Raw genomic sequence first — 18,419 nt, 5'->3', positions numbered from 1 at the left:
GAGGATGCGGTCGTGGAGTTGATCAGCTGCAGAGTGGAGGGGGGCAGGGTTAAGGTTGCGGAGGTTACGGCTGGTAGTAGTGTGACATTTGGAGGGGTTTTTGTTGGAGGACGAGGAGATAGAGAAGGTGATCAGGTTGTGGTCAGAGAGAGGGAAGGGGGTGTTAGTGAGGTTGTGGGGAGCGCAGCGGTTGGAGAAGACAAGATCAAGGATATTACCGTCGGAGTGGGTGGTGGATTGTATGCACTGTGCAAGTGCAAAGGAGGAGGTTAAGTGGAGGAGACGGGCTGTGTCTGGGTTGTCAAGGTTGACAGGGATGTTGAAATCCCCAAGAATGATGGTGGGTAGCTCAGAGGAGAGGAAGAAGGGTAGCCAGGAGGAGAAGTCTTCCAGGAAGCGGGGTATGGATCCAGGAGGCCGGTATATCACAGCAATCTTCAGGGGGGTTGGGGAGAATAGTCGGACGCAGTGGGCCTCGAAGGAGGAGAAGGATAGGGAGGGGGGGTTTGGGAGGACTCGGAAGGTGCTCCGCGGTGACAGGAGCAGACCAACCCCACCACCTTTACGACTCATCCCCATACATCCCTCCCAGTTTTTACATAACATTGTGAATTCCTTTGGCCCTCTTTCGGGATTTAAGATTAATACTACTAAGACAGAAGCCCTCCTTTTTCATATTCCTTCTACACTTCTCACCACACTCCAATTGACCTATCCATTCCGTTGGTGCACTCAAACTCTCAAGTATTTAGGTGTTTATTTAACGACTCCTTATTTGACTATCATGCAAATTTCGCCTCCCTATTTTCAGAAATCAATCGACTACTGACTCATTGAACAAAATTTCCCCTTTTGCTCCAGGAGAGAAATAATGTACTCAATATGTTTATTCTTCTCAAACTTCTATATTTATGTGAGACTTTACCAGTCCCTATACCACTATCTCAACTAAAATTGCTTCAGAGATCTTGTCTGAATTTTATTTGGCACAGCTCCTCCCATGACATTGCTAGATCTGTCCTCCTGGCATTAAATCTAGAGGAGGTCTGGGGGCTCCAGATATTCTGAAATATTATTGTGGTACTCATTTGCGGGCTGTGATTTCTTGTTCAGAAACTCTGTCTAGCAGCAATGCTATTTACTTTGTCAATATGGAAAAAAATGCCAGGAAAGGTACTCTCTCTATCTTCCCCATGCCCTTCTCTATTAAATATACTTTTCAACCCAGACATACCGGATGGTCTTTCCTTTTGCTGAATGCTTCCCTGGTCACAAGCGGGGCTTTTCAACTTCCACATTTAGTGCACCCTACAACCCACAAGCTTTTGTCTTTTGCTGACCTTCAATCCAAATACCATATTCCTGAAAGACTTTTCTATGCATATCTTCAAATAAACATTTTTTTTCTATTAGATCTTCATCTTTATCTCTAGATAAGTCCACTAGTTTTGAACTTTTATGTGCTAGAGATCTTTATAACCCCTGTAAGGTTTGACTGTTGTCTAGGGCTCAGTTTGAGAGACTTCACTTTACTCTCAGTCCCTGGGATAACCTCTTCACCAGACAGGAAGTGAGGGAATCACTCCAACAGCAACACAGACAGAAGTTTAAATAATTTTTAAGCTAAAGGATAAGTTCACCTCTTTTAGAGTGGAACATGTAACATATTCCAGCATCTGTACCCTACACCCCCGATCTCCCCGTCCCAGTGACAGTGGGCAGCCACTGTCACAATTTAAACACAACTTGGCGGTGCGGGGCTCGCCCACATGGCCACGTCATACATTAACAGTTTTCTATGAATGAATACCCTACTGTGAATAAATGATCAGCCATTGCGGCTGACGGCTTGTAGCTCTCAAACTACGAGGGCACTGGTGAGCGCTCTGGTAGTTCATTGACTCTTCCTGCTCTTAAGAAACTGCCTACCCGTACAATGTACATGCAGAAAGCTACACTGAGAGTTTGCAGGAGCCTGAGATTGCTGCTGATTGTGGATGCAATGCTCTACAAGGTCCTTAAAAAAATAAATACACATTTTTTAACCTGCAAAATAAGGTACATTTGTTATTTTTTGAAAAGGTGAACTTAGCCTTTAAAGTCTTAAAAAAAACACAACAGTAAAATCAGTCTGTATATGCAGTAAAGCATACTTGTTATACTCACTGTGGAACCTAAAGGGTTAATCTTCTGCATTGTGTAAAAAGGCTGTTTGACCCTGTCTTCACTGATCCTCCCTTTCTTCTACTGTCCCCAAACCATCTGCTGAAAGTACAGAGCTCTAGGAGTCACTCTGCACATGCTCAGTTTAGTGTGTATTGCTAGACTGGGGTTTTTTTTTCTTTGGGAGAATGCATGTGATCAGCACAGGGCCAATCAGTACTGTCCAGTCAGAGGGTCAGGGGTTATGCAGCCTCGAAAGACAGTCAGAGCAGAATGAAAACTCCTTCTATAAGATTAACCAGTGCTCATCTGGAATCTGATAGAAGTCAGAAGACTGCTATATACTGCTGATGAGAAAAGGTATTTAGTAGTTTATATTTAATAAAATAATTGCATTTTCATGTTCTGTGTACTGAGAGAGACCAGATATAGTGAAAACAGAGTCCTGGGTTTAGTAACACGAAATAGGAGAATGCAATAACCTCTGCCAGCTTTTCATTCCTGCTGTTTTCCTGTTGGAGATTTTTCCTTATTTCCCATCTTATAAAAAGTTCACAGAACAGTATGGGTCAGTTGCATACCGATTTCTCGCATCGCACTTAAAAGTACCATGTGATCCTGTTGTGTGTTTCCAAAGGTAATGCATGCACTACTTTTGGTGCGTTGGGCTGCAATTTCAGGTCATTCAAAATTATTTATAGCAGGTTGGATGATCATGGTAGTGGACAAGTGAAATGGCTGTAGAATGTTTGCAGTGGTAATTTTAATGCACATCCCATGATCTGTAAACACACTCAGTGCAGTGTGTTAGTATATTATTAACCACGCATGAAGTGTAAAAAATATTCCTGCTTGCTTATTCATACACAGGTCTTAAGCAACCTGCATGGGCCCTAATTTTGGATACGTCGTGTGTCTTAAAACCTGCAGATATGTTCCAAATAAAGTAGTAACAAAAAGAATTTCAATAGATTTACCAAAACAAATTTTAAAAAAAATAGTACTATGGCTAATCAAAATTATATGTAAATTTCAAGTCTGCTGTACGTTTCCGTCAATTCCAATTTCATTCCCATTTGGCCCCTCCGTGTTGTACTGCAAACTTCTGAAGAGCAAGGAAGTAATGTTCTTTTTAATTTAAAAATGTGCGTGTGGGTGTATATATTTAGAACCAAAGATCAAAAAATGGAATGGAATGGGGAAAAAAAAACAACTGTGACGGTTCCTTGGAGAGCTGCCATATGACTGACACCCGTCACTGGATGATAAATGACTCCATTTTCTGCCTCTCTTGCCTTCTGCCACTCCAAGAGAGGGTCGTTTATCATAATCTCTGTCAGCGAGGGAAAGTAGCCCTGACAGTGCAAGTCAGCAAACATTTAGCACACGGAACCATGCAACGCAGGGAAATTATTATTGTCAGAATAATAATGGTTTAGCATAATTTATTACGGGTCCACCAAATAAGCAAGGGATAGATGTTATTAGACAGATGGATGGGTAAAGCTTGGCAGGCATCCACTCAGGATCAGGCAATGCTTGATAAGGGGAGGGGGTAGAGCGGAGGGGAGGGAGGTGGAGGGGTTTACATCTTCCAAACCAATCACCGGGCTGGCAGTTCAATTACAAAGAAATAAAGGGACATTCATCATTCAATTAAGCACCTGTCAAGCTTCACAAAGGAGGAAACTTCTAACCTGGTACTCCTGGGAGAAGATGCTCAGCAGAGTGGACTGCGATTGACTGGAACAAAATAAAAGATGGACAAAGTTAATTACTGGAGTGCATGGGGGGAGACAAAAGGCTAGTCAGCTTCAAAGGTAGGCCCTGCTGCCCTATAATCTAAGAAAACATGAAAACAAGTGCGCAAAAGTTGTTCCAGACACACACCTCAGACAAAGGCTAGGTCAAGAAACAGGCAAGAAGGGATGATGGAAAGACAGGGAAGAAACAGGAAAGTTTACAAGAGATGGAGGAAGAGAGAGTGTTGGTGGGGAATAGGCAGCAGATATAACAGCCTCATGTGTTGCCAGGATCTCCTTTCACTTTCCAGGCCCACAAAGCTGTATTAGTGGCATGTCCTGCTGGTAACAACACAAGGAGCAGGAGGGAGGGGGGACAGAAAGGAAAACAGAGTACATTTCCTATTAATAATGGATGGAAATTCAGATCCATTAGCAGTTGGGAACATGCCGCTTAGCTCATTGGCAACATATTGAAATTCATTTTGTGAGCAGTCAGGGAAACCTCTTTGGTAGCTGTGTCTTATTAAAGGGTAGCATGAAAAGTCTGGGAGGGGGGGATAGAGGGGGCTTAACTCAATGTCAGTAGCAACATATGGGACTCTAACATTCCCACTGAAACTGATGGGTCTTTGAAAATAGAAACTCTCTCTGCAGGAGGCTTCTTTTCCTTAGAGTCGGTCATTTCCAAAGCTTCATCCATCCAGTACTCAACTCAGTGTCAAGCACCTGGCAATGAGCTACATAGAAAGCAGCTCTTCCAACAGGGATTTCCTCTCCGCCTGTATCTGATTTCTCTCTTACATTTCTCAGCATGACGAATGGTTAACTCTTTATGCAGTAAAACAGAACATCAACAAAGCCATTCAAGGACAAGTTAACCCCAGTCGGCAGCTCACAGGTTATCTTCGAGACACAGGACAGTTCGTACCATTTCGAAGTTCTCATGCCGATCGATAAATACAACTGTTACTGTTTCTGTTCATTTGTCCTCTGTGGACCTCTACCCCTCACCCCATATTAAAACCTAATTCATTACTTGTATATTGTGATGTACATAACTCACCCAAATTATAATTTAAATCAATCTGTTTTTCGGTATGCCTTATTATAATATTCTGATTAACTCTGCATTAACTTACATGTTACCCTCTTTTTTTCTACAGGCAATATAATTTGCAAACAAAACATCACAGAAGCGTATTCTAAGATTAATTATCTTGTACGGCAAGGCAAGTTTCATTCCTTCCCAACACGTCTGACAAAATAAAAGGGTTTACAACATAACTCAGACCACATCAAAGGCTCACTTTCTCAGTTTGCCAGTTAGCATTTAAACACCCTTTGGGATCTTCTATGTGGTCAAACAGTTAGAATGTATTCTACACTGTAGTACAAAGATTATTATATGCAGAGAAATAGGATGAATTGGAAAAAAAAAAACATTCAATAATTACAGAGTTCTGATATAGACTAATATGGGTTACTTCCTATCCAGAGTAAACACTGTTGGTGAGATTTATTTACTAAATACAAATATAAGCTTAAAAACCTACTAATTATGCAAACAGCGATGATGTTTTGTAACCCACAGCAACCGATTAGTACACAGCTTCCATTTTTTGCTACCAAAAGCTATTTTTAACATGTATACAATTGCTTCTTGCTACAGTTTAATTCATAAACTTAATAGTATATTAAGATGATCCTGCATAGAAAGAATATGATATAATTTTTTAAAGTTTGTGTAGACAATCTTTTGAAAGTCAACTGAATTCTGCCTGTATTGGATGAATAACAGGCTAAGTAGTCTCCCTACCCACTAAATCATGGCCATATACTATTTAGTAGTGGTGCACCAAAATGAAAATTCTGGTGCCGAAACCAAAAATTCAAAATGCACTTGGCCGCAAACCAAAACCAAAATGCGCAGTTTTAAAAAATGAATATATATTTTTTGGAAAAAAATACACTTTGATTTAAAAGACAAACAAAAAAAAAACCCAACATATATATACCCCAATTTTTTTGTAAAATTTGAAAGAGGATGTTACGATGAGTAAATAGTTACCCAACATATCATGCTTTAAAATTGTGCTCGCTCATGGAATGGCATCAAACTGTAGAACTTAAAAATCTCCATGGGTGACACTTTAAAAATTTCTACAGGTTAGCAGTGTAATGTTACACAGGTGGTCTAGTGCTAGAATTATTGCTCTTGCTCCGATCTTCGTGGCAATACCTCACGTGTGTGGTTTGAACACCATTTACATATGTGGGCGTGCCCTATATATGCATTTACCACTACGTGTGAGCACAGGGGGACGGGGGCACTTTAAACTTTTTATTTTATTATTTATTTATTTGCACTGTCTCTTTAAAAAAAATTGTAATCGCTTTTATTCCAATCACAAGGAATGCATGCATGCAGAAATAATTAGTGACAGGTCCTCTTTATGGAGAGATATGGGGTCAATAAGACTCCACATCTCTCCTCTACAGTGTAAAGCATTAGATCAAAAAAAGCATTGATCTAGTGGTTTTAAAAAAAAAAATGGCCAAAACCAGAAGTGACATCGCTCCGGTCCTCCAAGGGCATAGAGATGAGTGGAGGCCATCTTTCCTTCACTAATCTCTATGCCCAGCACCGGGATCGTTCAATGGTTTCTCAGATAAGGCTGAGAACTACGAGCGGCGGCTGTTGGCAGCAGCGGCAGACGAAGGCGTTTTTTTTTTCGCACCTGTAACGGTGCTTTTTTTCATATCGGCCGATGGCCGAAAGGGGTGTTTTCAGCCGAAACATACGGCTACTATTTAGATACATGGTCCTATACTTGACAGAACAGCCTATGCACTACCTGAAGCATGCAAAAGACACAGTTGGTTTTGAATGCCAGTTTGTCCAAGTCAAATCCAAAGCCTATCCAAAGCACATCCAACCCCAATTCCAAAAAATGCTGGGATGCTGTCTAAAATCTACATAAAAACAGAATGCAATGATTTGCAAATATCATAAAGCCATATTTTATTCACAACAGAAAATAGAAAACATATCAAATGTTTATACTGAGAAAACGTACCATTTTAAGAAAAAAATACTGTAATTTTGAAACCGATGGCAGCAACACGTCTCAAAAAAGTTGGGACACGGCAACAAAAAGTTTAAAAGTAAATGGTACCAAGAAGGAAGAGCCTGGAAGAACATTTTGCAAATAATTAGGGTAAATTGGCAACAGGCCAGTAACACGACTGGGTATAAAAAGGGCATCCTAAAGAGTCACAGTCTCAGAAGTAAAGATGGGCAGAGGTTCACCAGTGTGTGAAAAGCTGCATCTAAAAATTGGGAAACGATTTCAGAATAATGTTCCCCAAAGTAAAATTGCAAAGACTTAATATATCATCATAATATCAGCAAAAGATTCTGAAGATTTTAAGAAATCTCTCAACGTAAATGACAAGACCGAACTGCAAAATTAGATGCCCGTGATTTTCGGGCCATCAGACAGCATTACATTTAAAACTGGCATGATTCTGTGATGGACATCACTGAACGGCCACGATAATACTTCCAAAAATCACTGTCTGTGAACACAGCTCGCAGTGCCATCCAAAAATGCAAGGTCTATCATGCAAAGAAGAAGATACCGGTATATCTGAACATGACCCAGAAACACTGCAGCCTTCTCTGGGCCAAAGCTCGTTTAAAATGGTCTGCTGAACTGAAATTTGACATTCTTTTTGGAAATCATGGGTGACATGTCCTCTGGACTAAAGAGGAGAAGAACATTCCATTATCATTGCTCAGTTCAAAAGCCTGTATCTCTGATGTATGAAGGTGCATTAATGTGCATGGAATAGGCAGATTGCACATCTGAAAAGGCACCATCAATGCTGAAAGATATTCAGGTTTTAGAGCAGAATATGCTCTCACCCAGACAATGGAGTTTATTTACTAAAGCTGGAGAGTGCAAAGTTAGGTTCACATATGCAGAGAAACCAATCAGCTTCCAGGTTTTATTGCCAAAGCTTAACTGAACAAGCTGTGGTAAGAAGCCGATTGGCTACCATGCACAGGTGCACCAGATTCTGAGTGCACGACTTTTAGAAAATCTATCCCACTGTCTTTTACAGCGAAGGCCTTGCATAATTCAGCAGAGCAATGCTAAACTGCATAATGCAGCTATGACAACAGCATGGCTTCATAGTTTAAGAGTCCAAATGCTTAACTGGCCTGCCTGCAGTCCCGATCTTTCACCAATTAAAAATATGTGATGCATCTTGAAAATAAAACACGGCAAAGAAAACCCAGGACTGTAAGTGCTTCGAATCTTATATCAGGCAAGAATGGGACAACATTCCTCTCTCTAAAATCCAGCAACTGCCTCTCGGGGAATCAGGAAGGAATTTTTTCCCCTGCAGGAACAAATTGCATCATGCTTTGCTGGGTTATTTACCTTCCTCTGGATCAATTGTGGGTATAGGATTATAACTTTTTTTTGGTTGAACTGGACAGACTTTTGTCTTTTTTTAGCCAGACCAACTATGTAACTATGTAAAATGGACCATGTTGCAAACGTGCGCAACAGACACTGACACAGTCCGCCATTTTAAGAATCTCCATTTTCTCCCCTCACTCTCCTTCCCCCCTCCCTCTGAGAGTCACAGTGACAGTGTATGTGTGTGTTAAAAAATGTCACAGGAGGGTCATAGGAGCTATAAAAGCCCCCCAAGGAGCCGGGGCCTAGCTGTCAGAGAACCTGTGCCATTTCACATCTCGGAAGAGATAAGGCAAGCTTTCTCAGGAGTTGAGAGAGATTCCAACCTAATAAAACCTATTCAGCATAGGTGACAGAATCAGATAACACATCTCAAAATCCATGTTTCCCCCTATGTTTCATATCTTAGAATATGAGAGACTTACATAAAAACCGGACATATCGTCAGATGGACGATGAGCAGGCGAACAGTTTGATGGGTCACTCACCTTGTCTCGGACACCCAGGAAAGCAGAAAAATAGATCTCGCGAACCGTTCAGTGTACACTTTCATAATTCATATCTAACCAATCCTCAGACTTGTCTGCATAATAATCTACCCGTGGGTGGGATGTCACTGGTGCAGATGGAAAGTTATAGGCCAAAATATGAGTTATGGGAGATTTATGCTCCAGTTGAGGCATCCACCCATATCTCCATGCCCTAAGCAGAGATTGGTCCTTGATTTCAGAACCACCCCCTGCTGGGGACTACAAAACAGGCTGTCAGGCCTAAGAGTGGTGGTTGAAGAATTCTCCCATTGACCATGGTAACATAGGGAGATCAAAGCACCCTTCTGCTCTGAAACTTGGATCTGCTAACCCAGGACTTTGGCAAGTACTTTAACCCTTTCACCTCTCTCTGATATCTCTTTGCTGTGCTATGGTTCTTGGTATATGTATATATATCTTAGGTACATCTTTTTCTATAAATATTTTTATTGCACCCGTTTGACCTTTTAGTAATAAATCTTTCCTTCTTTCCTTTCCAAGTGTTGAACTGTTTCTATAGCGCTTTATTGAGATTTTTGAATTCCTGCCTCTAAAGAGAACGCTACTGTGTTTGTTTAGACCTCTGTATAACTGGCCTGCGGACCGTTTTATACAGACGATTATCTCAATCATTATAGTGCTATAGCTGATAGCGCAGAGTTTCTTCTTTCTCTGTACAAAAAGGAGGTGGTGGCAGTGTGAAGGGTTACTTGCGCAATTACCTGACCCAGTACCAATCGCCCAGGCTGCCGGTACATCGATTGTGGTCCATTAGCTGTAAAATCATTGTGCAGGGTGCAGCTGGGTGTGGCATTGCTACGCACGTCACATCACGGTTCTAGATCGACTAGTCCTTTGGTCACGAGTTTGGTGAGAAGGTCTGGGGTCTGACGCCGCGATCGTGACAGACCAACTCATTCTTGCATATATCCATATAAAACTGTTGCAGGTGTAAAAAAGGTTTTTAGATTCAGCATCTAAGTTGTACACAGGGCCTTGAGGTCTTGCCAAATGAAGTAAGCCCTACTCCTCCAGCTGCTTAAACCCTATCCACTTCTACTCAACTGTCAAATGCCAGAGTCTCAGGAATGCAGTACAATCTGGGGCATTTGACAGCTGATTGATAGAAGGGCTCACCATAGCACCATAAGAGGTGGGCTTCATCTCAATATGGAGAAAAGTCAAGGTAGAGAAGTTGAGGCCCTTTGCACAGTCTGCATACAATTTGTATCCTGTGGTGCCGGCATTTCAGCATTATTATCGCCTTTTCAGCCAATGCAGGTTCGCTTTGAGCACTTGCTAACTGTTTAATGTATAAACACATCCTTTCTGCAAATGGCTATTATAGGATTATGTCTTTCGTGTGTGGTTTTTAATATTGTGGGAATCACTGATTTGGAGAGGCCCCTATCACTCAAGACCTGGGCTTCAGCAGCCATGCCTTTAAAGCCAACGACCATGAATCAGGATTGAAAACCTCTCTTAATGATCTGGAAGAGCCCATGGAGCATCTGTCAGGAGTCTAATTACGATGGAGTACCACATCTGTCTGGGCCAATCCTAGAGCTAGGATTATCACAAAAAAGCTCTTCTTCTCAATCCTGTGAAGCAGGGGAGGAAGGAGTTTCAGGGGAGAAAAGTCATAGATCAGACTGTACTGATTCCACAGAGACCACCATCTGCCTGAGGACTTCTGTACCTAAAGACAAAACTATCCAGTTTGTTAAACCTGGAGGCCATAAGATCAGTCTGGTGTTCCCCACTTGTGATATAGGTTTTGGAACACCTCCAGGTGTAGGGCCCATTCCCTCAAATCCAGGTGCTGACTGATTTCTGTTTCCTCCCTGATGGTTGTTGAACCTCACTGCTGTGGCATAGTCTGACTGGAAGGAAAGTCCAGTATTGTAGGGACAACCAAAAAAGGCTACCATGAGTACCAGGACTCTCATGAAGAAGAAAAGAGTCAAGTGAAATCTTGGATGAAGAGTCAGAATAAGGGAACATGGAGTTTGAAGTTTCTCCTGGTTAAGAAAAAAGTTGAGCTGTGTCTAGAATGAGGCGCAGATACTGCAAGTGATGCTCCTGGTACATTGCATACATCTTAAGGTTCAGGAATCAACCACACTTTTTCATCATCTGAAATTTTTGCACAGAATTACTTGTGCCAACTGCTCCCTCAAAAGAAGTTAGTTCAGATATTCCAAAATGGGGATGCCCCAGGAGCATAACAAGGTGAGCACATGGGCCAACAGGGCCATGAACTGGAAGTGCTGAGAACCACCGCAAAGGAAGTGCTGGTGCACTGGAAAATGGGGACATGCAAGTATGCATCCTTTGTGTAGACAGAGGCCAGAAAGTGTCTGTTGGGGGGAAGCTCTGACATACCTGTTGAATTCCATGCATTAGTTTTGGGATTGAATGAGGACATTTAAAGCCTTGAGATCCAAGACAGGACAGATGCCCCCATTAGACTGGCTTCTGTTAAACAGTCCTGCTGGAAAACCATCAATCCATCAGTGCATGCAGCCAACAGGCTGCAGAGTTTATCACTGTATACTTGTAATGATAATGCGGACTGGGCACCTCACAAGGCTGCATGAAAGGGCACAGCCACCTCGTTGTTTAGAATTCAGCCATGTCTACACTAGTAGACATAACAGCAGTGATCCCCTTTACATCCTTTCAGGAAGACTCCTGATACAATCAGACTTTTAGCTGCATTGCAAACCCCCTTATTTATTTATTACAGGTTGCGTAAATTGACAGGTAGCGCTGTCAATTTACGCAGTGCTTTACATATATATACTCACATTTATGCAGGCCATAGACGGGTCGAACATCAGCTGATTTTTTTAAACAAAAAAAAACGAAAAATCGGTCGTTCGATCGGCCGACATTACCACCGTTTAAAAAAAATCGGCCGATTTTCGACACGTCTATGGCCAGCATTAACCCCATAACTTCTGTCCCTTGCAGAGACAGGGGAGCACACCATACAATGTGATAGCAGTACAAATACATTATTTGGATTACGTTTTTATTTGGATACAGATGTTTTTATTTGGATACAAATGGATACATTTGTTGCAACTGCAAGACTTTTTCAGATAAAATATAATAGCGGACTTCTTATTATTATTCTTTTTCTTATTATTCTTATTATTATTATTCATTGCAGGTCACGGCTCATGCGCAGATTTTTTTATCGGTAAAACAATCGGCCGATTTGTCCATCATTGCCATCAAATTCGGCAGCGAATTTTCCAACGTGACAGATAAAAAAATGTGCAAAAACCCTGAAAAACAGCCAACCAGTTAATCCACTAACGGTGTGAAAATCGGCCGATTTTCGACCCGTCTATGGCCGGCATTAGACAGCATCCACCCTTATCAGTACTTTTATAGGATTAGCAGAATCTAACCCCTATACACATCTCAGTATCCTCAAAAAACCATCAAGCTTGCAAGCTTGAGTAACTGAAATTGTACAGATATGTAAAATTTGGTCTCAGACATATCAGTCATTTATCAGTTGTAAATAGCTCAGCTGGTGGAATGGCCTGACTGACTAGTTAAAGGCAAAGAAAAAATTTCAGTGTATTTCATAACTCAAGAGATAATAACAGTACAGCTAGAATAAGGCAATATTTACCTCTATCAGTTTTAGCATGCAGCATTTTAGGCCCGGACACCCCTATGTTAGAAAGTATGGGAAGCCAACGTGGCACATTACCCCTCCTAGGTAATATTTATATTCAAAAAGGAGTTTCACGCTGGACCATAATATGCCAGCTAGCAGACTGTAACCTGTAGGTATTCAAATATATTAATACCTATAGAAAACTGGATCTGTGGTATGATCATAAATACTGACATTCCATCGTCCACTCTTTGGCTGCTTAATTGGTCAGATAATTTCTGTCCACACCCCCCTCCAGGTCCAGAAAAGGGGCCTGCATCCACATTTGACAGCTCTTGTATAACATCAAACCAAGGAACACCTGCCAAGTCTTATGAGAGCCACTGTACCATCTTGCTTGTTGATTGGAATCTGCTGAACCAGCACTTGATAAGTATTTTTCACAATTCAACCCTTCTGTATTGCTTTTGCATTGTTGTCTCTGTTACCTTTGCAATACCCCTTTTCTGTAAATACTTTATCTGCACCATTTTTTACCTTTTCATTATTAAACAGTCTTTTGAAAAGTGTTAATGTTTCTAATGCACTAATGCAGAACTTAAAGAATCCCAGCCTCTTTGAAGAACGCTACTAAAATGTAAATCTCTGGATATACCTCTGTGTATAGATGTTTATTTAACCGCCTCCCACCCACCATATAAGGAAATGACAGGAGCACGGCGGTTCTCTTGTTCTGGGAAGACGTCATATGACGTCCTGTAACTCTTAACAACACGCAGCGCGGCGATCTGTGGTGCGCTGTGTCCCTCGGACACAGCAGATTACCAATCAGCGGAAAGAGCCAATGACTTCGGCTCTGTCATCTGATCAGCTGTGTCCAATCACAGCTGATTGCATTTAAAAAGGAAATGCCGGTTATCTGCATTCCTCTCCTCACAAGCTGTCAAGCTAACAGCTCGTGAAGAGAGGAGAGCCGGTAAATGGCATTCCTCAGAGGGGACATCTACACTGATCATCAGGGCACTGATAATCAGTGTAGCCCCATCAGTGTCACCTGTAAGTGCCCATTAGTGCACATCAATGCCACATATCAGTGCCTACCAGTGCACATCAATGCCACATATCTGTGCCCAACTGAGTTGCCTTTCAGTGCCAACTATCAGTGCCAGTCAGTGCCACCTATCAGTGCCGCCTAAGAGTGCCACCTATCAGTGCCGCCTATCAGTGGCTGTCAGTGCCGCCTATCAGTGCCAGTCAGTGCCGCCTAACAGTGCCATATATGAGTACTGCCTTTCAGTGCCCATCGGTGATGTCTGTTAATGCCCGCCAGTGATGCCTGTCAATGCCTATCAGTGCCTATCACTGCAGTTTCATTAGTGCATGAAAAATTACTCATTTACAAAATTTTATAACAGAAACTAAGAAAAACTTTTTTTTCAAAATTTTCAGTTGTTTTTGGTTTGTTTAGCAAAAAATAAAAAACCCAGAAAGCTCTGTCTAAAAAAAATGATAAAAATTTCATATGGGTACAGTGTTGCATGACCTCGCAATTGTCATTCAAAGTGCGACAGTGCTGAAAGCTGAAAACTGGCCTGGACAGGAAGGGGGTGAAAGTGCCCTGTAGACAAGTGGTTAAAGGCATAATTGCTATTGCTAACATTGTGAACATTTGATATTTTACAATAAGAAATATCTGAGGGCAGTGTAAAGGGTTAAAAGCTTAGTTAACCAAACTCAGTGACAATCTCTCAGTCTGCTGGCACTTAGATTGTGGTCCCGCAAGCTGGAAAATCTTTGTGCAGGGTGAGGCTGAGAGTGTCATTGTCGTGTATCAGTGATAGCATGGTGTGAGGTTGACCAGCCACTTCTCACAAGCTGATGAGGAGGGAGTGGCTGACAATGTGTATGTCACACCACTGTCAGAACACAAAGGTAGAGCTGGGATTATTTCCCCATCCAACTTAAATGTGTGGATGGGGAAATTGGTTCAGTTTTTTTCATTCAGTTGGCTGGCTGAATGAAAAAATCTGAGCCATGTATGGCCAGCTTTCATCTACATGACCTGCAAAAGCTGCATGAAGATCTGTTAATCTGTGCATTGTGCTCCCCTTCTTCCACTGTGCCTGACTTTTCTCCAGATAGAAGAGAGCCTTGGGGGCAATCTGCACATACTCAGTTTGGTGTGTATTGCTAGAGACTTGTTTTTCTTCTTGGGAGAGTGAATGTAATCAGCACAGGGACAATCAGCATTGTCCAGACAGAGGGTCAGGGGTCATGGAGTCTCATACGTCAGTGAGAGAATGAAAACTCCTCCTACAAGCTTTAACCAGGGCTCTGTTGGACACTGATAGAAGTCGCAAGACTGCTGATGAGAAAAGGTATTTAGCAGTTTATTTGTACTAAAATAATTGCATTTCCATGTTTTGTGTACTGCGGAAGACCAGATATAGTGAATGCAGGGTCCTGGGTTTAGTAACACTTTAATGAGGGAGTCCAAGGCAGCTCCAAAGAGACTAAGTCCCTTGAAAGGCATGAGCAGCAACCGGATTTTGCATGCCTGCCCTGCAGTCCAACATTTCAACCAAAAAGTCCTCTGAATGTTCACAGGGGACTCAGATGGGAAACAAGATGGGAGACATCTACTAAGCTGTCCATACAGTATCTTAGGGCTGCAGGCACACGCTCTAAATGTTTGTTTGTTGATGGGATCTTGCAGTGCCCTTTGACTACTCTGGGGTAACATCATTTTGCTGCCTCTTCTAACGGCAAGCCGTCAAAATGCATAAGGTGTGGCTTCCTGGAGTGAAGTCATCCTGCACAGTCTGTCCACTCGCGGTCTGGGTGACAGCTGGAGCTGACAGTGCTATACTATAGAGTATGTATTCCTTAGTGTTAGGCTGACACTATGCAAACGTATGCGAGCTGTATTTCTGAATGGGGGAAAAAAAAGTGTTATGATTTTACACCATCAGTGCTCCTCTTTGTTTCCTATATGACTACATTTAGGAGTTGATGGCATGGTGGATAGTTAACCCTCGGAGTGCAAAGGACTGCATGGAGACTCAATGAAGGGGATTTGCTGAGTGACTAAGAAGATTTTAAAGATATATGTGTATTAAATATATTTTTGTCCAGATATTTATTTTTGGGTGAATACCCAGAGTGTGTAGGTACTGGACGCATGGTGTGGAACTATCACTGTAAACATTAGTTTGTTGCACAAAGACACTTTATATATAATTTTGAAGCGCACCATTTGTTATATGGAAATGATTTTTTTTTTTTTAATGAGCATTCATTATGAGTGATAAAAATTTTTGACGAACTTGGACACAAGATTTTTTTATTTATTGTTCACAATTTTAATGAACTTGGATACTTGGACTGATTTATTTGCACATGGTATTTTTGCACATACGTATTTCAGAAATCCATTGAATGTAATTGTTATTGTTTACATACAAAAGTATAATTGATATTTGTATTTTGGTGGTCTTATTTATTTATTTTGCACACAATTTTTCGATATTAGTGCAGTCACACATAGTTTGAACTTTTGCTTGGACATTCTGTCCTTTAGGCTTGGTTCACACTAGTGTGGGTGGAAGCCGGTGTGGGACCCGCACTTCATCCTGCAGCTGCAACCACTCGCACACAAAATTTGGGACCCATGGGCGTGTGCAATTAATCATAATGGCAGACCACCTGCACTGGAAATTACACCTGCATTCCCACTGTGGACTGCAATTTCTGGAAAGGTGAAGAGGACCTTTTCTCTGCATTTTGCGAGGCACGGTAGCCCATTCAAATGAATGGACTCCAGTGCTGTGGCCCGCAAAACGGCACAAGCGTGAACCGAGCCTTAGTGACTGCAACTTTCCTGGTATTGAGGTAATCCATTTGGCGCAGACAATCTTTGCGATATCCTTTACTGTTAACTATTGCCAAATAGAGGGAATAAAAGCACGGAGCATGCATGTACAACACTACACCTAAACAATTATGTGAGGGCTCAGTTCTTCAGCACTAAACCTTTTCACAGTAAACCAATGAAAAAAATTGGGATAATAAGGGTGTCCAACTGTCCTTTTAATGATGTAGCACCTGGCGCACAGCCCATGCAGCCTACCCACAAAGGGATTCTTTGGAGACTGGGTCGCACCAGAGAATGTGCCACAGGTTTAGACCCAAAAAGGGTTCCACAACGAACACAGTATATTTAGATCTGAGAAGTGCAACAATGTGCAGCCCAGTGCTTAAATGCTACATTCCAGGCAAGTCAGCCCCAAAATCGTCTAGTCGGGTCCAAATACAGCCTTCAAAGATATTGCTAAGGATATGCCAAGCTGCGCATAGAGAACAGTTTAAGCAGCACGTAGGGTAATCTTCACTGCAGAAAAAGTAATAATCCTGAAAAATAGCTTTCAAAAATGATTGAACTTAAAGGTTAAATAAAAGATACCCATTCTCCTTGAACACTAGCAAAAAACTCAAGCAAGCTGGGTGTAAAGGGTTACATCAGGCTTGTCAATGTTTTTCTTGGCCAGTGTCAAAATCCTCCTGTAGACGGCAGTATAACCCCAATGCCTCTGAATTCTGTGTCTCTCTAAAAAAAAAAAAAAAAAAAGTTTTGCCATTGCTATGATTACACCGTTGTTGTAAAATGCAGTGCAGTTGATGGGGTTCTTTTAGTGTTCTTTGAAATAATGGAACAAAACACTCACATGCGCCACTATAAACATATAGCACAATTTAACACGGCAGTAAAACACAAAACAAAATAATGCCAAAAACCTCCTGGCAAGTGAATCCTCTAACACAGCCATGCCAAACCTGTGTTTGGAGGGCAATATGATTTTATGACTGTACTGGTTTATTAAAGTATTTTAAATAGATTCCTGTTGGGGCTGTATGCTAAATCAAATAGAGGAACATATAAATTATATCTAAGTTTATTATTTACAACCAATTAATTATTTTTTTAAAGCCAGGTGGCTTTCATTAAGTTAATTACTGCTAATGACATGTGCCTCATGCTGTTTCAGTATTTAGCATAACCATGTGTCAAATGTGCCTAGGAGTGCAGAACTGTCTTCTTGGGGGCATAAGTGCTCTGTCAAGCTTGGTGTGGGACAGGCATCAAAAGGAGCAGCAGAGCGTGGAAATGTATTGAGATAAATATGTATGGTGGTTGGCCAGTGGGAGACTTGCGAGTGAAACCAGCTGAACAGGATATCCCCTTTTGTTACTCAACTGTACTAAAAATATTAACTGAGAGGTGCCAGTGCATATATTTATGTAACAGGCCAATGTAGATCAACACTTTAGTGGCAAAGATACAACACATCCTACAGAAAATTAAGGTGACTTAATGAATAGTGTGCTACAGTCTATTTCAGAATGATTAATGATCACTACATTTAATATTCTCTCATAAGGGAGCCATAAGAAGGTTAGCTAAAAAAAAAAGAAAAAAAAACCCAACTATTCTGAACTGCTAGCATGACTTGGGAAAGTGAATTAGGTCTTCTGAAGAAAGGTGGACATCTCCAAGAAACCCTCAGTGTATAGTGATTTATATCACTTATAAATACTGTTTAACTTTAATTTTATGTAAAAAATGGAGTATATAAAATAGCAAAACTTTTTTTGCTTTAGATTAAACGTGGAATTAAGAATGTCTGAAGATTACTGCTGCTTGTATATTTACTGGGGAATTTCGCCCTGTCTATTGGTTCTGGGGAAATTGTCTCTGCTGGAGAAAAGTGATGGAAAATCCCAATTTTTGAGTTGTCATAAAGAAGAAGGTAAAGAGAAATCATCCACTGGGTAAACCTGTTCTGGTGAC

The 18,419-nt window shown here is 41.3% G+C and overlaps 1 protein-coding gene across 4 annotated transcripts in view; it reads right to left on the bottom strand.

Annotated features, from left to right (window-relative positions):
- The window catches only part of CDIN1 (CDAN1 interacting nuclease 1), a 535,942-nt gene that overhangs the window by 418,801 nt on the left and 98,722 nt on the right, over window positions 1–18,419 (bottom strand). The window contains exon 3 of one of the 4 annotated variants that reach the window (XM_089671290.1): window positions 3,861–3,906. The exons of 2 other annotated variants lie outside the window; for them this stretch is intronic. In XM_089671290.1, the coding sequence (XP_089527416.1) occupies window positions 3,861–3,906 (46 nt within the window). Of the gene's footprint in view, window positions 1–3,827; window positions 3,907–18,419 lie in introns of those variants that run through there. One more of the 4 variants, XM_089671293.1, reaches the window with a different exon arrangement.

Source organism: Staurois parvus, unplaced genomic scaffold (assembly GCF_062004578.1).
Source record: "Staurois parvus isolate SC_StPar_1 unplaced genomic scaffold, SC_StPar_1.0 ptg000104l, whole genome shotgun sequence".
NCBI lineage: Eukaryota > Metazoa > Chordata > Amphibia > Anura > Ranidae > Staurois > Staurois parvus.
This window is presented reverse-complemented; position numbering and strand designations above follow the sequence as displayed.